Genomic DNA, 24,176 nt, shown 5'->3' with positions numbered 1-24,176 from the left:
TTTCTGAAAATGTTCAGAAACAATGAAAGCGTTACCAAAATGTGGTCTTGTAACACACTGTGTGCATAATACCGAATAATATTATCAATATACACACATAATAAATAAATTTAATAACTTTGTTCATTTGTGTCAATAACACTGGATCACTGAGCCACCATTATACGCATCCCTGGTGGTCTAGTGGTTAGGATTCGGCGCTCTCACCGCCGCGGCCCGGGTTCGATTCCCGGTCAGGGAATGACTGTTTTGTTTCTCAATAATTAGAACAAATACAATCAACAACCGTTTAATTGAGCGTAAACATAAGTGTAAAATTATGATTTAGTTGGTAATGGCTCACATGCGAATCAGATTTTGATCTATGGTTGATTAAATAAAAACTGTTTACCTAGTCATATCGTGAGACTGACGCATATGTTTGCTTTTTAGACAGAAAGGACAGTTTCGGGGAAACAGATTATTAAAAACCTAGCCTTATATAAAAACATTTATAAGGAACAAGATAAGGCAACTGAATTATTCTTAGTATTGTTCATGTCTTTGGTATTTTCACCGTAATTTGCTGTGACAGAATTTAATTTAAATAATTTTAATGACCGTTTCTAACTATTAACTAATTAATATGGTAACTAATGATGTGATAGGCATTATACAATAAAAACGCTAATAAAGTGTTAGCTAGAAAGTATAGCATACTGGGAATACCTGGGCAGACTGAAAATGGAACTCAAGAGTCTGTAAAGAAGAGGTAATAAAACTTATATTATCTACATTTTGAGGCAAGAATATAACAAAAATGTTATAATTTTGTTTTATGTTAAAAAAGAAGATACAGCATGTTTTGAGCATCTCTGTAAAAGCACATGGCCTCTCCAAAATCTTGCTCTTGTCAGTTGTAATGTACATGATGTACTGCCACCTAGTGGCAGATTTACGTCACTAAGATTATGAAAGGAAGAGGGTAAAATAAAACGACAAACAAAAACTATTTGAACGAATGCTTTATTGATATACAAACAATCGACAAATTAAATGTATTACACCACTGTTGTTTTAAAAGAAAATTACCAGAGCCTGAACAGCTAGGCTGAGATCCCTAATTTAAAGCTATATGGTGCCTGTTCCCTAAACCACCTCCCCAAATGACTTGTGCATATACTACTCAAAATAATAATAATAATAATAATAAAAAGTCCTTTTCCTCTGAATGTTCACTATCCTTTCTCATCTTTCCAACGTTTGCACTATGAGGAACTACAGGTGTATTCTAATTCTATGGCATAACACACAGATTCCAGTAGAAAGTCATGTGATATTGGCATCTTTCTCATCAGCATCAGTCAGTCAAATGCATGTAATCCTATAATGCATGTAATCATCATTGTGTAATATACTGAAACAAGGCCACCCACTGACACCCATACAAATGAATGAAATATCAGGAAAGAACGGATTTATAAAAAAAAAAAGAAAAAAAAAAAAAAAAGACTACACTTGCTAATAGTGAAATATATTCCAATATCTTTCAGGTAAAAAGTGACTGTGCTACCATACAGACTACACTAGTGTTTACGTCTGTCTGGAAAAATCAACAAATGCCACTAACAAAAGGAATTAATCTTACTTAGGAGGACTTACTCGCCATTTGACATTTTGGGTTAGTGCGCACGAGAGCATTTGCATTTTTATTTCTTACAATTGAACAAAGTGATCTTTGTGATGTGATAATTTGGTGATAGTTTGAAACATTCTGACAGTAAAAGGTCTATGACATCTACTAACTGGCACTCACAGCATGGCACAAAGCAAAGGCAAGTGATTTCCGACGTAAACACAGCATAAATAAAACATCACCATCAATTAAAAAAAATAATAATAATTTGAACAAGAGCAAGAAAGAGCAAAAGAGGATATAAAGCAAAAACATCTTCATGTAACATTTTTACCAGCAAAAGTCCAATAAAGCAATACAGAGTGAGAGTGTAAGGCCGGCTGAGAAGGTCAGACATTCACCAGGTGTACAGCAAAGCATCGCTTCACATTGTACTGAGAGTAAAAAAGAACTCAACTGAATGCTCAGCAGCATCGAAACCTGCAGCAAGTTTCTGTTCTTTTCTTTATTGGCCTAAAATCCTCCCCCTTCAGATTTAAATATTTCCTCTTTGTGTGTTTTGTACCCCTCTGCCGTCTGATGAACGCTGCTTGGCAGTACTGTTTAAATATAGTTATTTGTATTCATTTATAGTCATATATAGATAAAAGTTATGTAAAAACATTATGCAAAGCAGTGTAAAATAGTTTCTAATACAAAATGATTCAACATTTTTCTTCCTTTGTACAACCTGTGATGATTTCATGTCACAGAACCTGTACTATGCGTGTTTGTTTTTAGTGAGATGAGCAAGCACATGCTAGCAGTAGGTGGAGGAGTATCAAAGGAGACAGAGGAAGGAGGGATGAAAGAATTCAGAGAGAACGGGAGAGAAAGAAAGGGAGGATTGGGAGAACTGAAGTGTGGGTGTTGTCAGGATTCACAAAGAAATGAGATGAGTGTTTAAATCAGGAGTGTGGGCTCTCAGAATGGAGCGTTGTCCTGCACGGGGTTTGACTCGTTCGGAGAGTGAGCACTTTCACCATTGGCCTTCCCTCCAACCACCTTATACTGAGACACACAAACAGAAAAAGATCTAGAAACAGGCAGGACAGATCCCAAATAGTCAGGTCAATGAGTGTCCAAGCTTAAAATGCATCCGTCAAGTTTTTAGACATGTAGTCTTTGTATGTGGTTTCATATGGCTAGCAAAAATTTATATTTCATTATCTGTAATCATCAAGTAAACAGTAATACCGTATTTTCATTACATCTTAATTACAATTTTTTAAAAAAGCTTTTTGGGGGGTTGTGACTAGAGCTGCACGATTCTGGATAAAATGAGAATCACGTTTTTTTGGTTTCAACTAGAGATCACGATTCTGAATATACAACAACATGTAATTTACTAGAGGTTCTGACAAAATATTAATTGCTGGAAAAAATTTTTTTATAGTTTTGAATGAATTCAATGACTCATTAATAAATACTTGTTTCATTACTGGATGAATCAGTGTTTTTGAACAAATCTTTTGAATGAATAATTCAATGACAAATACATTTTTTAACAGTCACTTGTCACCACCTAGTGGTGTAAGATGTAATTGATACAACCGTTATTTGAAGCGCCATGTTAGTTTCAAAAGGTGGTTTGCTCTATTTTGATCGCTATCGTAGACATCAGCATTTATATCCTAACTTTAAACTTTTATCCCAGTACTTCTGTGATCATTTGATTATCTGTAACACAGAAATAACTACTGTGTGGTTCAAAACTGCTCTCTCTGGCTCAGCGCGGCAGCGCAGATTTGAATGTTCTGGTATGATTTTGTCAAAGGTTTTATAGACATGGGCGAATCGTTGTCATTACAGGGTTAGTTCACCCAAAAATGAAAATAATGTCATTTATTACTCACCGTCATGTCGTTCCACACCCGTAAGACCTTCGTTCATCTTCGGAACACAAATTAAGTTATTTTTGATTAAATCTGATGGCTCAGTGAGGCATCTACAGACAGCAATGTCATTGAACTTCTCAAATCCAGAAAGGTACTAAAAACATATCTAAAACAGTTCATGTGAGTACAGTGGTTCAATCTTAATATTATAAAGCGACAAGAATTATTTTTCGTGTGCCAAAAAAACAAAATAACGACTTTTCAATGATATCTAGTGATGGCCGATTTCAAAACTGCTTTACATTATTTTCATTTTTGGGTGAACTAACCCTTTAATAAAATAAGGTGTTTGAATCGATATTGCGATCTTTTTACGATTAATCATGCAGCTCTGGTTGTAACCACAAGAAAAACTGGCCCTGAGGGATTTCAAGGGTCACTATAGTTCAAAATCTTGGGGTCAGTAAGAACTTTCTATTCAAAGAATCCTGAAAAAAAAAGTATCATGGTTTCCTCAAAAATATTAAGCAGCACAACTGTTTTTAACAGTGATAATTATTAGGAACGTTTTTTGAGGACCAAATCAGCATATTAGAATGATTTCTGAAGGATCATGTGACACTGAAGACTGGAGCAATGGCGGCTGATGCAGATTTTAAAATATGATAAAATAGAAAACATTTAATTTAATCTATTCTAAATCATAATAATATTTCACAATTTTGCTGTTTTTACTGTACTTTTGATTAAATGAATTCATCCTGAGTGAGACTTCTTTCAAACACATTAAAATATCTTACTGAACCTAAACATTTCAATGGTAATTTATATGATAACATTTGTTTGTTTTTTAATGTTTTTTCATGTTGGATGTACTACATGACTTTGATTCGATGGATGAACGTTTTTTTTCTTTAAAATGTGTCAATTGTATTTTTGAATAAATTAATAGATCTGCAAAAATGAGCATTATGTCAATGACCCAGTTTCAAAAGTGAAGCCTTACCTTGATGTTTCCAACTTTGTCCTCAAACGATTTGAAGGTTGGAGAGTTCCTGTTTAACAAACACACATTAATCCCAGAGTTCATAGTGGAAGAGGCATTACAATTAACTATGCATAAGCAAGTGTACTCAGAAAACTAACTGGCAAATAAAAAGGTTAAAAACCATAAGCATGCAAAAAGGACAATATTCAATCCAGCAGTCTACACATTTTAGTATTTTTTGCTTTAAATAAAACATATGTAGTCATTTGTGTGAACAATATATCTAATATTTTAATGTCCAATGAATCAAAAACAGTTTGAGTTGAGGGGCAGCGTTTTACCCTAGTACTTTACCTCATAGTTGGCATACTTATTGAATGGCGAATGGAGTAGTTGCTACTTCGAAAGCATTAAAGGAAGAAAAAGTTGTGTGTGTTAGCAAGCAAGCAGGAAAGCATGTGAGGCAGAGAGATCAACTGGGTTACACAGTCTCAGACATGTCTCCGACATTAGCAGCTCAAAGTTTTGATCACATTTCATTTCATTCATGCATAAAGCAGGGTTTTGGTGCTAAAATAACATTAAAATCATATTAATTTTAAATGATAATAAAAGCATTTTTTCTGTATTAAATGGGCTTGGTATTAAAAACAGAGCTCTATGTTATGCATTAATTATTTCATGACATTAATCAGTCTTACCTAAAGGAGTTAGAGAAAGGAAGAGCTCTGTAGACCAAGCAAAGGCAGCGTTTAAAAAGAAAGGGGAATACAAACCGATCAGGATGGGAGTTAAGCATGACCAGAGCAAGCAGGAAGAACAAATTATGAGAATTATTGTTCGTACTGATATAGAGGACTACAGGGTGGTTAAAGTCAAGTGAATCCACTGATTTATCAGACTACTAAAAAACAAAGAAATCATTTTATGGGGATGAATCATGAACATGAATAGATGTTAATTACACATTGGCTAAAAAAGGCAAATAAATTTGAGTGATGTAATTATTTGTCTGATGAATGAAAAACAGAACAGCAGTGCTTTCATTGATAAAACGTGGCTGAAGCTTTTGATCTGTTGAATGGAGCTAATCGTCTGATGATTTTGATTCTGATAACTGTGTCTCAGGCCCTCTGAATGTCAGAAAACTGAGGACTAACTAAAAACAGAAGGTTTTTATTATACAGGCCTTCATAAAGCTCCATGTCTTCTGCATTCTGTTTGTGTTAGGGGTGGTGAAGGAAGTTCAATAAATGTGTGCAAATAATGGTAGGAACTGAAACAATGTAGTAAAGTGAATCAGGAGCCTGGAGAACAGGTTAGGGAGAGCTTCTGTTTAAAGTAAAACAGCTGAATGCAGTTGAAGTGGCTCTTCTGACGGTGGCTACACTGCATTAACACTCGCTATGGATAATCATGGATTTATAGTGATGGTGAATGACAGCAGGATATGACACAAATGCAAAAGAGTGAATCAATAACCAAAGAAAGCTGGGACAGAGGGAACACAGGCATGAAGGCTTTGTTCACACTGTATACAAATCCAGTTCAGTTTTCAATACAATCTTTGGGAATGACTGTTCACACTCTGATTTAATCAGATTTTAAAGCAAATATGTATGCTTTACATATTTCAAAATCAATTAATCTGAGATGGATTTGTACTGCCTGTCTACACAAATGAGAATAAAATAAGAGGAATGTGATGGAGATCCAATATAAGTACATGAAATGCCAAACATGCAAATGCAGTTTAAGATAAATCATGTGCAGTGTTGACACAACAAAAATGAATTGCAGAGTTAGACAAAATAATTAACAAGGACATTAACAGGGAACTATGGGTAATTCTTATTGTATTGTTATCTTATATTTCATAGTATATATGAAATATATATATTTACAAAAAAAAAAAAAGTAAACGTTAAAAGCTGTTGTAATTTTAGCCACCAGAGGTCGCTTATTCAAAACAAAGGCGTAGCTTGATGACACTGTGAATGAGAGTGGAATCATGGGAGTTGTTGTCTTCACCTCCACTGCCGATGAAAAGGAATCCGATGGACTTGGGCAGAAATCATGTTCATGGATGAGCTAATGTATTAAAGTTTTATTAACGTTACTGTGGTATGAAGCAGGGTGGGCCAGAGCCGTGGGAGCGGAACAAGCTCGCTGATGAGAGATACCTGCGCGACACACTGGTCTCGAGTCCAGCGGAGCTTTTATTATGCTTATGCTGCAGTTGTCTGCTTCCACTCTTTTCGTTACGTATGTGGGGTTTTACAACAATCATACTAAATACATCTGAGTGTGTTGCAAGTTGTTATAACGTTACTCTACTTGTTGCACTTTGCAGTGATTGACATTAGGATATCATAGTAATAAAAGTTGGATGACATTTTAATAAAAGCAGGTAGCTCTCTCTGATTATGCAATGTTAGCCACTTGACAAAATAGTGTTGTCTCTGCGGCATGGTAAAAACATGGTACTCGTGGTAAATCAAGAAAACAAGCGATTCAAACAATAAGACTAACCGTGTTGAGCTAAATAACAATGATTAGTTTTCTGTTGATAAATGTGTCCAAACAGCTGCTCACCTGTCTAATAAAACATAATGTATTAGTTTTTTTCTGTGATTCCATGGTTTCTACTAAAGTAAAACTGGAAATCGAGGGCAACACGGATATGATGTCAATGTCAGGCGACGGAATGACACAGAAAGATTGTTCTAGTGGTTTTTGGATATTTTAAATTTAAAAATCTTACATATTGTGCCTTTAAAAGAAAGGATTCAAATCCAAGTGATTGCAGTGTCACACTGTTATTAGTTACTGGAATAAGAGTACAAGAGGAAGACAGGAAGAATATGGGTGGGCATTTTGACTTGTGCATTACCTCATGTCACCCAGTTTCCTGCTGATGGCAGTGCCAACGGTGGAGAGGGCAGCTGAGGTCTTCTGTCCAGCCTGAGACAGCGTTTCCTGAGTCTTTTTATACCTGTAAGAGGAAGAACGCAGAAAGAAATGGACGTGGGAAGAGAGAGAAATTAAAAAAAAACAAAAAACATTTGAAACTCATTGATGTCCATGAACTTTTCCACTTCTGAGTTAGTCAACACAACCACAGTCTCCAGGTGACAAAATCAAGTCAGATACCCTTAAATTCATTTAAAAAAAAAAATGTTAGTTGTCTCACTGATAGATTTCTATTTCAAATAAATGCTGTTCTTTCTATTCATCAAATAATCCTGAAAAAGAGAGTATCACCACAAAACATCTACAGATTAAGCACATTTGCAATTGCAATTGACACTACTAAAAAAGCTATATAAGACTGTAATATCTTATAAAAACCCATCAGCAAAATATCCACAAAGCATAGCAAGCCACCCTCAATCAATCCATTAACCCTTCAGGACCATAATAAAACCAGAAAACAACCTTTAAAACACACAAAAATGAACGTAAAGAATGAAGTAACTCACACTTCAGAGCTGGTAATGTCATCCAGAGTGGCAGAAGCTGAAACATATCTACAAACGAACAGGGTAATACATTCAAATCTCCACTCTCACAACCACAACGTGCTATAAACACATACGCATACAACATTTTCATTTTTAAATTACGATTATACAGTTATGCTGCCTCACAAACAGAATGCAAGCGCTGATAAACTGCACAGTCAGCAAAGCAATACCACTTAAATTCACATCATTCTTAGACTCACAAACTCCAGACATTCAACTTAAGAAACTCATGTGATCACATAAGATGTGTGAGTATATTTCAGTTTTCCAAGCACAAAAAGTCAAATCAAATCTTGAAATACAAAGTTATATTATAAACCACCTTAGCTATTGGGAAACGAAGCATGTTAGTGTGCAGGATATTGCAAAGTAGACCTTGATGTAATATTCATGACTACAGCAAGTATGGTTTCAGGAAGCATCAATTGGTTTGTATTGCTGCAGACGTGGCATTCGTTCATCTAAACATGACAAGACTTTTCTTACACAAACATATGCTCAGACGTCTCAGTCTGGATGTGTGATTCAAACTGTGTAAAGAGGGAAGTGGGAGATCTCTCACACACTCGTGATAACGTAGCCTGTCTGACAGGTTCAGCTACGAACTTGCAACTACATCAGGACTGCCGCTATGATTCATGGGACCCGGGGAAAAATAGAGGCCCTTAGTGACCTTAGGCTCATCACAGGGCCTGATTTAACATAATCAACTGATGACAGCCCTGTTTATGTAGCTGAACGTGCCCGGTTGCAAAAAGCACCTTAAAGGTTTAGTTCACTTCTGAATGAAAATTTCCTGATAATTTACTCATCCCCATGTCATCCAAGATGTTCATGTCTTTCTTTATTCAGCTGAAAAGAAATTAATGTTTTTGAGGAAAACATTCCAGGATTTTTCTCCATATAGTGGACTTCACTTTGGTTCAACGGGTTGAAGGTCCAAATTGCAGTTGCAATGCAGCTTCAAAGAGCTCTACACGATCCCAGACGAGGAATAAGGGTCTTATCTAGTGAAACAATTGGTCATTTTCTAAAAAAAATAAAAAATAAAAATGTATATACTTTTTAACCATAAATCTTATCTTGCACGGCTCTGCGATTACGTAATCACGTTAGAAACGTCATGCGTGCGGAAGTACAGACCCAGTGTCTACAAAGTGAATGCACAAAGATTAAGCCCTTTACCAAAAAAAAAAAAAAAAAAAAAAAAAAAAAAAGGTAAAAACGATATCAGACGATTTTGAAGTTGGAGGAGTAAATTAGGTGGAGTTTTTTGCCCTACCGTGGTACTTCCGCCTACGTCACATGTGACTTTTCAACGTAATGCGTGGCGGATTGCAGAGCAGTGCAAGACAAGCATTTGTGGTTAAAAAGTATATACATTTTTATTTTTTTTTAGAAAATGACCAATCGTTTCACTAGACAAGAAACTTATTCCTCGGCTGGGATCGTGTAGAGCTCTTTGAAGCTGCACTGAAACTGCAATTTTGGACTTTCAACCCAGAGAAGGCCACTGAAGTCCATCTGGAGAAAAATCCTGGAACGTTTTTCTCAAAAACCTTAATTTCTTTTTGACTGAAGAAAAAAAAAGACATGTGAGTAAATTAAAAGGAAATTTTAATTCTGAACTGAACTAATCCCTTAAGTGTAATTTTTTTTACCTATTAAGTGTTACTTAAGACATTCTTTAGGTGAAATGTCATAAACCCTTAGGTCTATTTTTCACTTAAGTAATCCTTTAAAAAAAAAAAAAAGTGTTGCATAAAGCCCCTTAACTGTCATTTTCCTAAGTATAACATAAGGTTTTGAAAACTTCACCCAATATACTCCAAGTGAAATAAAAAAACAAACTGGTGTGACGTAATTTAGAACAAAATCAGGTCAAAATGAAGCTTGTTTGGTGTTTGTTTCAGGAGTTCACAACAGCTTGACAAAGCTAACTTTCTGGAAAAGTTCACTCCGGCTGGTAAACACCTTCGAACTACCATTGGTCTGTGGCGATTATGTACTAGGTAGGTGTGGCTGAAGGTGAAGGCTGCACCTTCTTTGACTTTGGAAAATCTTCTCTGGTTTATTTCTTTTGCTCAGTTCATCGAGGTCAGAAGTCCGCGAGTAAAAACATGAATACACTGGAGAGCTGCTTTATAGTAGAAACTGAAGTTGTAATTCTTGATAGAATTTTGTTACGGCAAATCCTAGGTGTCCGTTGTAAATCACTTAACGGATCTAAGAAAAGTGTTTAAGGGATTATATGTAACAGCCTCAAATCATTCCCTTAGGCAAGGGTAAAGTGTCACACACTTAAGGGAAAAACTTAAGGTAATTTATGCAACCGGGCACTGAATTTTGGTAAATCAAGCAAAATGGCAGATGCTTCAACAGTTAGTAGTAGCTAAAAATCTGTTTGTTATGCCACTTTATTATTGGCAGTGTAGGCTGGTAGACCATTCAAAGATGTGGGGTCAGTAAGATTTTATTCTTTTTTTGAAGAAAGGAATACTTTTATTTATCACACATTAAATTGATTTTTAAAAATGCCATTTAAGACATTTATATTGTTACAAAAGCTTTGTTTCAAATAAATGCTGCTCTTTTGAACTAAAACTATATTAAATTGTAATAATATTTCACAATTTTGATGCTTTTACTGTATTTTTAATCAAATAAATGCAGCCTTGGTGAGCATAAGAGACTTCTTTTAAAGACATTTAAAAAAAATCTTATTAACCCCAAACATCTGAACAGTATTGTGTATAGAGGAAGTATTTGCAACAGACACACACACAAAAAAAGTTAATATAGAAACAAATAATTTCAATACACGAGAAGGTAAACAGCTGATTCAAATTTCAGTGGCTGATAATTCAGGGTACATGAAAGCAGCATAACATTTAAAGAAGGAAACAGCTGTATAATCCTGATAGTTTCAGAGATTGAGTACTATTTGCATGGGTGGACAAAAAAGACTGACTATCTGACTGTGAAGGGGAAAAAACAGAGGAGTCAAAAATATGTGATGCATGATTCAGCGATTCAGACACCCATAACTCTGGCCCTCGTCGTGTGCCAATTAAGTTGCTATTTTCTTTTATGAACAGCCCTTTTCTTTCAGTACTGTGAAAGGTTTCATTTAGTCTCTAAATGGAGAATTAACAGGGCTGAAAAAATATTGTAGAGCAGGTTAGAGTCGATGCTACAGGAAACCAGATCATAGCATTTTAAAAACCATCCATCTCACTTTGAGAGACAGGTTTTAGTTATTTGTGTCAGACTGTATCTGTTATAAATGGTTCATTTACCACATCAACGGGCAGAGCATCTGAACACCTGAATCTATATTTTGATGCCCTGCATCCACTGATTTGTGATCAGCAGGGCAGAAAAAACCCAAGGCATCATTTATGTTTCCTCCTGAAACACGTTGTTTGATGGTGAGATGTCAAAGGTTGAGCTGGATTCAGGTGTTCAAATGCTTCATCCCCATTGACGTGTAGAGAGTAGGTGAGAGGAATTCATGCTTTCACTGCAAATACACTCTTGATACGTGCCAACATGGTCAAACACTCACACATCACACCCTGTAACCTTCTCATTCCACTGGCCCAGTTTCTCTGATATCTTCACATAGCTAAAAAACACAGACATGGTTATGTGCTGCCTGGAGCAGAGCACATAGTGAACATCACTAAAGCAACGTGTGGTGTAACTGATAATCCGAAAAATTACTATGACATTCTCTGACTGACTACAGACCAATAACTTCACAGGACTGACAGACTGATTTATTGGCCAAGCAAATTATTCCGCTGATATTTGGCCATTTGGAGTTGCCATTGGCTAATTTCAGTATTTATTTGAGTAAATGATGTGCAAAGTAAGTGCCCAATTAAATTTTGTATACATCTTACTTACTGTACGGATCCTTTTCACAGACTGTGTTGATGTGTTTCCATAGCTATTAACATTGTAAATCTAATAAAGTTTTTTATATATATATATTTTTTTTTAATGTAATGTACATTTGTAACATTATATTTTGCTTTATATTACCTTAGCATTAAATGTTATATTACCTCAGCATAAGTAGTGACCGTAAATTTCACATCCTTCTCTCTTCTGATTGCCAGTCACTCTATATTTTTTCCTCTTTTGGAAAGTCAGGAAAAGGATTTTTAATTTACTGTATTTGCTGTAGACTCCTGTTCACCTCAAGCTTGCAGGCAGATTTGATCTTTGATTTAACATACATTTAGGCAAACAATTTTTATTTCGATTTATAACTCTTAAAGGGGACCTATTATGCCCCTATCATGATGTAATATAAGACTTCGGTGTCCCCAGAATGTTTCCATGAAGTTTCAGCTCAAAACACCCGACAGATAATTTATTATAGCTTGTCAAATTTAGCCCTATTTGGGTTTGAGCAAAAACACGCCATTTTTGTGTGTGTCCCTTTAAATGCAAATGAGTTGCTGCTCCTGGCCCCCTTTCCAGAAGAGGGCGGAGCTTTAACAGCTCGCACTTCGGTTACTCAACAACAACAAAGCTGGAGAATCTCACGCAGCCAAAATGACAATTGTCAGTAATGGTGTTCAACCTTACATTGTTCAAAACAAAGTCGGACACTGATGGACTCAGGAAGAAGTTACAACTTTTAGAATTCATCTGGACGTAAATTTATGTAGTTGCTGTGATTCAACTCATCGACTAGCATGTGCCATCATGTTAATCTTTTGTGCAAATCCAGCGTTGAATTGACCCTCGTTTGTGAAGCGTAAAATGACGGCATGGCAACAACACTCTACTACAACAACCCTTCCTCTTCTCTAAAGCAGCCCAACATGGCCTCGCCCTTTTTGTTGTGTGTTCCCCAGAGTTTATGTACATTTTGGGGTTTGTGATGTCACCAACCCAGAAATAAGCTTGTTATAGTCCCTACTCCCTACCAGCCATTTGTTGTAGTCCTTAAAAACGATTTCTGTAAAAGAAAATATCTCTCTTTGCATTGAACTTTGAGCGTCGTAACTCAATGCTCTAACAGCAACATTATACACTAACTAAAGTTAAAAAAGTGAAATCATAATCAAGGACCCCTTTAAAATGCATGATGCTATCACAGTAAATGTGAAAACCAAGGCTGGATCCTGTGAGTATCATTCTAAACTACACATGAGTAACATCCTAAACTTTTGATCCACCTACAGGATCAAAAACAGCAAACATCAAGCATCTGTTGTCTAAAACCTCGAGAGTCACACTCAAAACAATGGCCATGAGCCCCAGCTTGGAACAAAATAAACAATGGTGATTCATGTCTGAGTCGACTACAATCCTCCCACAGAACCTTTTGAAACTGGACTGCCATTTTTCAACTGATAAAACAATTACGCTGAAGGACTTCCAGCTGATGGTATAGATGCCTGCCCATAATATACACAGAAAACAACGGTCATCTCTGCTTCCTGAACAGGCACTCAAGAGCTTTTTCTAATGCTTTCATGTGGTAATGTATCCTGCAGAAAACGCAACTAGACAAAACAAGACTCTTTACTTTTAGGCTGATTTCCAGCAGCATAAAGCGAGGGGAATGTGTGTGAGCTGGAGGAGAGCAAATTGAGGGTGGATTAGTTCGAAAAGGTTCAGTTCTGCCATGAATTCCTCCACTGGACAGGACCTGCCATCATACAGAGTCGTGACCCAATTGCCACTTCAACAAACTCTTTTTGTTCTAAATTTTGTTAAATTTTGTCCAAAATTATGTCAAATCACTGTCAATCCTGCAGGGTCTGTGAAGGGGGTTTAGGGTTTGACTTTGCATATGACATCCCAGAGGGTTGTATCCATCACCTCCTGAGTTTAAGTAAGCGGGACATGTAGAAGGAAGGCATCCTTACGCGTTTGAGGTCTGGACGTCCTGCCAGCTTTTAGTGATGTTCTGTTTGAACTCGCTCAGGGGGCTGAGTCCCAGTTTACGCTTCAGCTCCTGCCGCGTGGCGCTCTTTAGCCGACAGCACCTGCCGCAAGGTCTGGATCTCCTCCTCAACCTGATATGAGGACGTCACAGATTATTTTTAGAGAGGTAAATAACTCAACAACAGGAATATATTTTTTAAACTTATAATTAAACACTCTTAACATTAAATCAACAGCCCTAATCTGAAGACCTATAGGAGAAGATAAGCACATCTCATGGGTGTTTACCTTGGTGAGCTCCAGTCTCAGTTCCTCTGCCTCCTCCTCTGTCAGACCTGGGGGGAGAGTCTCTGGACTCACAGCTGCTGCCCCCCTCTCTTCAGGAGCGTCTGAGAGAGTGTCAGAGCCCAGGCCTTTATGTGGAGAGTTCAGATTGATGTCTGAAAGAAAGAGAGAGTGTTTGTGTGTGTGTTGAGTGGCATAAGTTAAAGGTGAAGAGCATATTTTCTGTGACACTATACAGAAATGTAAAAATGAAATTAATAATAATAAATAAATAAGCAAATAAAATATATGTGTGTGTATATATATATATATATATATATATATATATATATTCCTCCTTGACAAATGTACAGAAAAAAAATACTTTTAGCAGATACATTTAAATTATAAAGTCTTTCTTTTCTGGGAAAATGAACCCAAAATATTAAAATATTGATCTACACTGCACAAATTTTTGACCAATTAAATGCTGTCTAAAATGAGAACGTCCCTAATATTATCTGCAACAGACTAGCAAGTAGCAAATCACGGTTCACGGATGTGACATAACTAAAGTTTATTGGCTATTTTTTAAAGGCATGAGTCCTTCAATTTGTTCCACCCAAACTTCCTTTTTCAATAGTAAATAAATATGTCACCACAGAAAGAAAACACCCTCATTTTATTATGTTATTTTATTTATGCTGTCACCATGAACGTATAATCACTCTTCACGTGACACATTCGGAGGCAAAAGCATAAACAGCAGAAAAGGTATATTGTTATAGATTCTTAAAAAAAACTATATACAGTATGTTGTTTATATATTTTCAGCCATTTGATATGCACGTGTACACAGTTAAAAGGTTTTATCAAACCGTGCCCAATTTAGGTCAGGCTGTGACAGAGAGGTCACGTGGGGTGTAAGTTTTATTAATGAGATGTGTCGTCAGCCCCTCACTGACCCTAAACTGACCATTTAAATAGCATCACATAATGTGACATAATAGATAATAGACAATCGACCGGTGCTGTCCTAACTGATGGGTTAGTGTTAAAATCCCAAATACAAGTAGAAAACCATCACACCTTAAAAAACAAAAGCCGAACGCAGAGCAAAAGGCACCATAACTTGCCTACATAATCTCTTTGATTTCAATGTAAATCAAATTACTGTAATACAAACACCTCCACTCAGCCTCGACGTGTTTTTGTCGTGCAATAGTAACCTGATCGCCTGCCCTGCCCTGATCTCCCCTTCACCGCCACACATTCACAACGCTGGCATCCAGAGATAAGGCTACAGTTATCGCTACATTACGCGATAAACATACAGGCTGTTCTATCAATCCAACGTATCTTTTTCGATTGCTTTGTTTTTGTTTACCTTGATTGGCGGAATCCATGTCGTCAGTTCGGATCTTCAAAATGTTGCTTTGACAGTTACGTAATTCAGGAGACGGTGCAAAAAACTACGTGTCTTCCCTCTTCTATCAAAACATCCAAAAGCGCTTGACAAGCCAACACAAGATCCCGAGCGATCAGCCAGCTCAGCTTGAAGAGCTGCCCAAGTGCCTTTCTTTCCGGCGCCCTGAGATGACGTTTACTAGCGTCTTTTTTCCTGCGATCAACAAAATAGCTGAGAAAAGCACTATTGGCCCACACTGCTGTTTTGTTTTTGGAAAATCTAGCATACCATTACTTAAGAGAAGCGTGCCTTTTCTAATGAACAAACAGAATACCAGAAACTGTACGTCTTTGATTAATTCATCAAATCCTACGTCTAGTTCTACAGAGCATGAGAGATGTGTGATTAGTGAAGAAAAGGTTCTTTTGGATCGAGTCTTTTCAGAGAATCAATCGATCCTTTTACAAAACCGTTCTGAATGATTCGTGAACGAATCGAACTGATTCGGTTAAAGCGAATTTCGAATCAACTGCTCACCGACTTTAAAGTCACGATGAAATCAAAATTAACAATTCTTATTTTAATGGAATATCCCAGTGTTTATTATAAATGATTTATCCTCCTTTTTTTTTTTTTTAAATGCCCTTAATTATAATCTTTAATAACTTCCCCTCCCTCTTGCAGCGACACCTCTTCTCTGATGACTTGTTTACTGGCGCGAGGGCGGGACAATCTGTCACTCACATCAGATCACAGCAATAGCAAACTACAACCATCCAATCAATTTCCCATGGACAAAATAAAGTCATGTCCTAAGTTTTTTCTTGTTTGATAAGCCGTTTTACTTAGATATCACAATAAGGAAGATTATAAAACGGTTACTTCCTGTCCTTGATTCTGATTGGTCAATAGCTGTGTTTTATTCACGATATAACACGGCTATGACCGCTTCACCCAACGGTTCTGTGTATCACTACACAACACCCTTAGCAACCACTCTTAGCGACGTAAACTGTATGTTCTCAGTTGATATTGTTCATTGAAGCTTACTGCATTATGTAGAAGAGTATTGTGAGAAAGAGATCAAGTTTATTACCTGCATTTAGATTTAGCATTTTCCTTCAGGTCAGTCCTATGTTTGGAATAAAAGATATGTTTAAATGTCCGATGTATTATCTTGTCCTTTTAACAGTTAAGGGGTTTTCCCGTGACTGACAGCGCTAGTCAAAAGCATTTGTCAGTTGCGTCTTGTTCTGTGTTCACAACAATTCAGTCTTTTCAATGTGAAAGTCTTTGCTACTGACTGACACACTCATAAAGACAGTCTTTGCCACCATCTAATGGCGTAATAATGTATCTTCTGTTGCTGTTCACGGTCAGGGACTATTTTTTCCGGTGGAAGGAAGGCTTTTAGTGAAAGTTCACTTCATGAAAGTTGCATTGATACATATTTTTGGCTTTAATATTTGTATTGTGTGGTAACCATTTTATAAAAGCAATGAGGTACTTGAGGCTAGTGCTGTATTGTGAATAAGTGCTGTATCCATTCATCTCATGACAACCAAATCAACGGTGGGAGATGGGTGTTTAAAACTAAAGATAATATATTGTCTTGGAGCAAACAAACGGCGAGAACTGGAAAATTGTCTTTGACTATTATAGCAAGAGAGCTTGTTATCGAACAAAAAACAAAACCAAAAATAAGTAGACATGATGTTTTAATCATTTGCACATTTTGCACAAACACAGGGAAGGTTTTGTCAAGAACCAAATAGAGGAAATGGTCCACATGACCCTATTCTGTCATCATTGTTGCTTTGAGCAGAAGGGTCACTTCTTATTGGTAAGTCATTGAAGGAGAAGGAGAATTTATTATAAAGAGATGAATTGGCTCACTGGTGACCACTGGAGGGCTCAGTCCTTGTAGTGTGGAGCTCACAGGTTTGCCAGTCGGCAGACAATTTGGTAAAGTGACTTTATTTTCATGCATGAGCATAGATACATTTTACCAATCCAGTCTTTTCTTAAATCTTACTCAATTTAAACAAAAAATCTGTGACTTTGTTTTTATATTCAAAACAACGTGAGCTTTATTAGACTTCACCTCTCCTATATACAAATAAGGTATTGAATGCTTCCCCATATTCGCTGTAGGATGACCAGAAAGGCCAGGAAATAAAGGACTAGAGTGACAACCTGAGGAAAGATGGAAAAGTAGTAAATCACTGATATATATTTCAATAGCAGTTTGACTGGGAATGAAATCAAAAACCACAGATGATGGTGTTAATTAAGTCTTCAAGTTATTGAAATGTCCAGAAAACGTTCTTGAAAACTTTGACTGAGATTGCAGACCCACACGGTGAACGTAATTTCACCAAGTATATGTTCCTGGACCAACATTTCAATCAACCAATCAGATTTGAGAGACAAGTTTACAGTTTATGTCAAGTTTAGACTTACAACCAGGTTTAGGTGCTTCTACATCAGTGTTATTACCTATCATTTCCCTCTGATTTTAGCAAAAAGTTATGGGTAGGGAGGTAGAAATATAAGGTTAGGGCTATTTTCAGATAGGAATGTTGTTCCAGGATCAACAAAATATGTTGATCCAGGAACATGTCTTGGCAAAATCACAGTGTCCAGATGGGCATATTGGGAGATGAATGTACCTGAGAAGTGCTTAAGCTATTCTTCTCACAAACAGCCACTTTTCTGATGTCTCCACAGGCATCTACTTGTCCCCAAGTGTCCTCCGTTGTCTCTGGTGTGGGATTCATCATCTCAGAAGCCTCTGATTTCAGATCCTGATCTGGTTTAGGGTCAGGTTCTGGGGTCAGCACTGGTTCAGGTTCAGATTCAGGTTCTGACTCCAGTTCTTCAGGTGTTTCCTCCACTTCTTCTTCAACTGTAAAGTTGCCAGCATTAATCAGAAGAGTTTTAAAAATAAAGGATATTAGTTAATCTATTGGGTTTTTGATGCTCACTCTCCATGAAATCCAGCTGATACAGAACTCTCTCTTCTGCATCGAAATCCACTTTGTAGTGATCCATGTTCTCATAATCAGGATCCAGTGTCTCCAGAGTGAAACAATTAGATGCTTTACCAACCCTTCAGAGAAAAGGACAGATACTGTTGATTGTTAGATGAATGTTCTGAACAATCTAACTGATGCTAAATTTGCTAAAAAGACAAGACTTACTTCTCGATAAGATCTTTTGAGGTCTTTTAGGGAGAGATAAAAAAAATACATCAAACACTGCATGCTTGACATTCAATATGCAGGATTACTGAGAAACCCGAACCAAAAGATATAACACCTGGACAAAAGAAGCCATCTCTGGCTCCTCTATGGCATTCTGGGCTGCCTGGATCAACTTTGAGTTTGTGTCCACATGCTCATTGTAGGTTTGCAGTAAATACTGGGTCCAGCCAGTCTTTTGTTCCTGCTCAGAAGTGATTTGTTGGATCATGATCTTACGACGTTCCTCCAGAATGGTAGACATGTGATCAAACTTCTCACACAGAATCTGTATCTGAATCCTGCTGTTTTCCTGTCAAATGGGCATTGTAAGCATTATTGGATAATCTGTTTGTTGTTAAATGTCTGTTTCATTGCATGACATTGTAAAAGTTATTTCTTCAGAAAGATCCACACGAACCTCTATGTTCCTGCAGAGTGCCTCTAGTTCATCAACAAATGTCTGAACACGGTCATTTGTGGAAACCAAACAAGCAACTCTGTCACTGAGTTCAGCCTACAAGAAGTGAAATTAATGAACTGTTCTGAATGGTGTGAAGATGTGAAGATGATGACACATTTTCTAGACCATACCTTCTGCTGCTGGTAAACATCAGGCAGGGGGACTACTTGGCAGTTCTTGTGTGCCCCAAACACCTTACAGAGAGAGCAGGTGGCCACCTGACACGTGAGGCAATAAATATTAAGCTTCTCATCTTCATGCTCTGCACAGTTAAACTCTGCAGGAGGCTTCGGTGGTGGAGGCCTAGAGCTGGAGACACATTGATTTAATTTCAAGATCAGGTCAGTGTTCAGAACACCATATACCAACAACCAAAGCCATCACTAGACCAGCAATGAGGGGGACTATATATATCCCCTGATCTTTTATTGATGGCCTCGAATTATTAGATGATTATATGATTTATTTGATAAGCATTAAAGGGTTAGTTTACCCAAAAATAATTACTCACCCTCATATCGTTCCACACCCGTAAGACCTTCGTTCATCTTCAGAACACAAATTAAGATATTTTTGATGAAATCCGATGGCTCAGTGAGGCCTCCATTGCCAGCAAGAAAATGAACACTTTCAATGACCCAGAAAGCTACTAAAGACATATTTAAAACAGTTCATGTGACTACAGTGGTTCAACCTTAATGTTATAAAGGGACGAGAATACTTTTTGTGCTTTAGTGTTAATTGTCTTGCTGGCAATGGAGGCCTCACTGAGCCATTGGATTTGATCAAAAATATCTTAATTTGTGTTCCGAAGATGAACGAAGGTCTTATGGGTGTAGAACGACATGAGGGTGAGTAATTAATGACAGAATTTTCATTTTTGGGTGAACTAACCCTTAAACCTTATAAAGCCTACACTCTAAAAAATGCTGGGTTAAAAACAACCCAAGTTGGGTTGAAAGTGGACAAACCCAGCAGTTGGGTTAAATGTTTGCCCAATGTGCTGGGCAGTTTTATTTAACCCAACTATTGTTTAAAACTTGCTGAAAAACCTGTTGTACACAATCTACTGCATGCCTTCTGTCATCTGATTGATAGTTTATACTTTTTAAGCCAGTAAAAGACCTTTTAATTGTAAAAATGTACCTCTTTTTTGCTGTGAAATCGTTTTTTTAAATTTTTATAAACACTTACTGGACTGAAGCACCTAAGGATTATTTACAAAAAAAATTAGGTACTTGCACAATTCTAAGGGCTCTGGTCAGACAGGGGGCCTGGTTGGTGCAACTGGTTGGCCATTGACAGAGAACGTAGCAGGGGCCCCAGAAACCCCAGCAGCACCCCTGTTTATTTTCTGTAAGTAATCTGTTATAAAAAACTAATTGATTTACATTACAAATGGCTTCTCTTTTTTTTTTTTGCTCAGTTTGGGCATTTTATTATCTTATTCAATGTTTTTTTTTTTCTCCTCAAGTATAAACTACATATTATCATACATACTGTATATATACAGTCAAACCAAAAATTATTCAGACATTTTTGATATTTTTTATATATTTTTACTAGTGGGTGCAGGACACTATAGTTCATTCATGTAAGTGAGGATAGCAAATAAAATAAACTGTGACATACTATACACAAAAATCCTTCATACAGTGGACTACCAGTAAAATTGATAAAATTTGGAACCAAAAATGATTCACTTTGACCTGACCATGTTTTGCTTAAGTGTTATCTGACATAATTAAGATAATGTTTTTCTGACACAGTTTAACTCTGAGATCTTGTCATATTTTATTACAATTTTTTTAAACTATAGTGAATAACTGTATTAATGAATGAAATGTTCAAGGTGTCTGAATAAATTTTGGTTTGACTTTTTTTGTAATTTTTATATAAAGGCCCAATAAACTGTTCCATTAAAAAAAATACTATTACACACACACACACACACACACACAAAAAAGATAAAAATAAATAATTATTTACTAGCTCATCTTTGTTGAAAAAAGTTATTCAGTCATCACACTCCAGACCTGACCTTTCAGACTCCTGTTTGTAAACATCAATAATGTTCTCCACAAGTAAATTGCGCTGCAGTCCATAAACTCCATGACGGTCCAAGACAACATCACTTCGACAGGTAGGGCAGCGGAAACGGCCTCCGATTCCAACCTGAAAGAGAGACGGCTGCACATCTTACTCAGCATGCTGCTCTTCAGCTGTCAGCAGTATTTGTGACAATATACAACTGAAACCACTTTTCCTAATTCACTGCAGAACTCTTTTTAAGGAATGTATAAACAACTAGCATGGTTTACTGGACTGGATAACATCATCACCACTTTGTTAGACTAATTGGACTCTCATGTACCTCTCTAGAGATGCACTGTGTGTACTTGAGGGTAGGGTAGGATGATCTTCTATGGTCTGAATCCTGTGTTTCTGGGTTTTGTTCTGTGTGTCCTTTCAGAATTGTTGTGTGGAAATGTGTTAACCCGTATGTACTTAACAAGTTTGTTTGCCCATATAATCTTTAGGGTATTAGGTTAGCTAATTTGGCTTGCTGTCCACTGATGAGGGGCTCGATGAAGCAGCTTCAACTCAAGCTCTGATATACCCCCCACAATGAATATATATATAGGATATGATTACATAGGGCAAGGTACCTGAGATGAAGATTGAGTTTGGGGAGGTGGAGGGATGCTGGAACAGCGGAGACTGAAGAGAGGTAAGCTGCTGCTTATATACTCTGGCTGTTGATTGGAAGATTAGATGGGCTCACTCCTCCCTAAATTATGTTTAGGAACTTCACTTCTGTAAACAAGTAACTGTGTAATACAGTCCATATTTGTCTTAATCAACACAGAGAGGAGCATGAAATAGAGATTGCAAACAGAGGAGTTTGAGACTGATCCCACCAGGCATCCTAAAATAGTCATACTCTTTAATATCTCTCAGCAGCTGAGGCTTATGGGCCGAGTGTGAATCAGAGCACCATCACTGGCTTGATGAACTGTGTCCTAGAGCATGACAGGAACTATTTATTTAGTGAATTATTTGCTGTTTATTTACCAATGATGCACAGTTGGATATTCCTTAGGAATCAGGATGATAATATATTCATGCTTCATTCTTAGCTTGAGGAAGGGAAGACTGGTAAGGGTATCAAACTTCAGTTAGGTGCAGAGGAGGAGAAGGATTATGCAGACAAGACATATAGCATTAATTACTAAGGACTCTCTTTCATATCAATGTGTCCATTGTGCGTCGCATGAGTGCTAAACCGCTGTCAGCTCAAATGCATCAAATGTAGGCCATCACCTATTTTTATACCTCAGATTTCACGCTGGGGATTGAGTTTAGACATTTACAATCCCCACCTGTTGGGTTTCCACATATTAGCATGACAGGTCGATAGAAAACTGTCTGTTTACTAGTCATCGTAGTTACTCCATGTGGAAGTGTATGCACAAGCACCTTTACATGTTGTTGACCATCCACCATAGCAAATAGTACTTAGCAAGTAACATTTTAGCACATAGAAAAGACTGGGTTATGAAGGAGACTGGCCCATTAAGTCATGTACAGGTGAAATGTTTGTGTACACTCTTAAAAGTAAAGGTTTCAAAAGGGGGTTCCCAGCGATGCCTTGTAGAAGAACCATTTTTGGTTCCCCAATAAAATTTTCAGTGAACATTTTTCTTAATTTCAATAATCTAAAAAAACGTTTCCATGGATGTGAAGATTCCATGGAACCATAAATGGCAATAAAAAAAACCTTTATATTGTAAGAGTGTAGTGTGAAAAATATTTTAATAATCTGAATTACTTTTTCCACTATAAAGAACCTTTTATGCAATGGAAAGGTTCCAGGGCACATTCTATTTTGAGAATTTATCATCTTAAAGGCTTGTTTCTGATGGTTAATACAAAATGTTTCTACATCCACATGGTACACACCTGGTACAGTTCATTGGCACACTTGCGGCAGAGGTTGTGCAGACAGGGCAGAATCACGACTGGTTTCGTAAACACGTCCATGCAGATGGGACAGATGAGTTGTTTCTCCAGCGTCCCCATCGAGGATTCTTTGTGGTCAGAGCGTATATCCAGTGGAAGAGACATTGCCGTGTGCCCCTGCTGACCCCACAATCACTGGAAACTATGTTAGGAGAGCGAAACCACAGCTGAGAAGATGAGACGCCACCGTCTCCATGTCTCTGTGCTGTTCTTATGTGGATTTCCAGTCTCTCGAGGCAGCGGGCAGTCGCTCTGCCCCAGTGCTAGAACAGGACGATGGGGCCTGGGTTGGTTTGCAGCTGAAAATGTATGCATGTACAAGAGGGGGAAGGTGTCCGGTTTCTTGCTGGCTCACTGTGACACCCCTACCCTTGATCAGTTGTGCCCATATCAGGCAGCCAGTGGAATGCTGGGAAACAGAGATGAAGCCCTGTCTCCTGTTACTCCAATCATTCATGTCCACAGTCTTAAAACCAGCCAACAAAGTCAATAATACCAGAATAGCCATAGCATTAGAGGAAAGAATGTTTATCAAGTGTACACAAAAACATCCATGTGTGTACGGGTGTATTTGAGTTGAGCGGGAGTCACAAATTTTTTTTTTAAAAGAAATAAAAGAAAAAATATAGCTGCTAGCAGCAATTATCGGGGCTCAAATGTTTAAAGGCCTTTAAGCACATACGTAAAAAGATTTTTTGTTTTATTTAGCGTGACTGTAACCACCATTTTCAGCCAATACACAGTTTTTAACAGTTATCAAGGTTGAGCCAAAAACCTAAGACTAGTTCGCCAAAGTTTGTTTTTGAAATAATCTACAAAATTTAACGAATGATTCGATGAACAGCAGCGGTCCTAG

General features: G+C 37.2%; 2 protein-coding genes and 1 non-coding gene across 4 annotated transcripts; 1 reads left to right on the top strand and 2 right to left on the bottom strand.

Moving 5' to 3' along the window:
* Window positions 1–169: 169 nt before the first annotated feature.
* trnae-cuc (transfer RNA glutamic acid (anticodon CUC)) lies at window positions 170–241 on the top strand. Its single transcript has one exon. It is a non-coding gene; the product is annotated as a tRNA-Glu (tRNA).
* Window positions 242–989: 748 nt separating this feature from the next.
* tpd52l2b (tpd52 like 2b) lies at window positions 990–16,033 on the bottom strand. The gene is given in 10 exon segments (XM_051879281.1): window positions 990–2,665; window positions 4,499–4,547; window positions 4,835–4,876; window positions 5,182–5,208; window positions 7,374–7,475; window positions 7,963–8,010; window positions 13,902–13,990; window positions 13,992–14,051; window positions 14,209–14,360; window positions 15,572–16,033. Coding segments are annotated over 10 exon segments (675 nt in total). The 5' UTR covers window positions 15,591–16,033; the 3' UTR covers window positions 990–2,578.
* A 1,260-nt stretch (window positions 16,034–17,293) lies between these two features.
* On the bottom strand, window positions 17,294–23,761 carry trim101 (tripartite motif containing 101). Of its 2 annotated transcripts, XM_051881171.1 has the most exons (10): window positions 23,261–23,761; window positions 21,967–22,053; window positions 21,339–21,487; window positions 19,429–19,606; window positions 19,256–19,351; window positions 18,914–19,147; window positions 18,796–18,818; window positions 18,580–18,704; window positions 18,265–18,500; window positions 17,294–17,788 (listed from the first exon to the last, which is right to left on the bottom strand). In XM_051881171.1, exons 1-10 carry the CDS (start codon window positions 23,423–23,425, stop codon window positions 17,702–17,704), a joined length of 1,380 nt encoding a protein of 459 aa, XP_051737131.1. In that variant the 5' UTR covers window positions 23,426–23,761; the 3' UTR covers window positions 17,294–17,701. The 2 variants fall into 2 exon arrangements, with proteins under 2 accessions (XP_051737131.1, XP_051737132.1); XM_051881172.1 differs by lacking the exon at window positions 21,967–22,053 and having other exon boundaries at window positions 23,261–23,694.
* Window positions 23,762–24,176: the final 415 nt, after the last annotated feature.

This window comes from Ctenopharyngodon idella, chromosome 22 (genome assembly GCF_019924925.1).
Source record: "Ctenopharyngodon idella isolate HZGC_01 chromosome 22, HZGC01, whole genome shotgun sequence".
In the NCBI taxonomy this organism is placed as follows: Eukaryota; Metazoa; Chordata; class Actinopteri; order Cypriniformes; family Xenocyprididae; genus Ctenopharyngodon; species Ctenopharyngodon idella.
The sequence above is the reverse complement of the archived record's forward strand: the minus strand, read 5'-3'. Positions and strand labels throughout refer to the sequence as shown.

What these genes read in the sequence shown, in the direction of transcription:
- trim101 (XM_051881171.1), bottom strand. Translation starts at nt 23,425, where the DNA reads ATGTCTCTTCCACTGGATATACGCTCTGACCACAAAGAATCCTCGATG. An exon ending in TACAAACAGGAGTCTGAAAG is followed by an intron (nt 19,607 to 21,338) that starts GTCAGGTCTGGA and finishes ATGTGTCTCCAG; the next exon opens with CTCTAGGCCTCCACCACCGA. An exon ending in TCAAAAGATCTTATCGAGAA is followed by an intron (nt 18,705 to 18,795) that starts GTAAGTCTTGTC and finishes TTTTCTCTGAAG; the next exon opens with GGTTGGTAAAGCATCTAATT.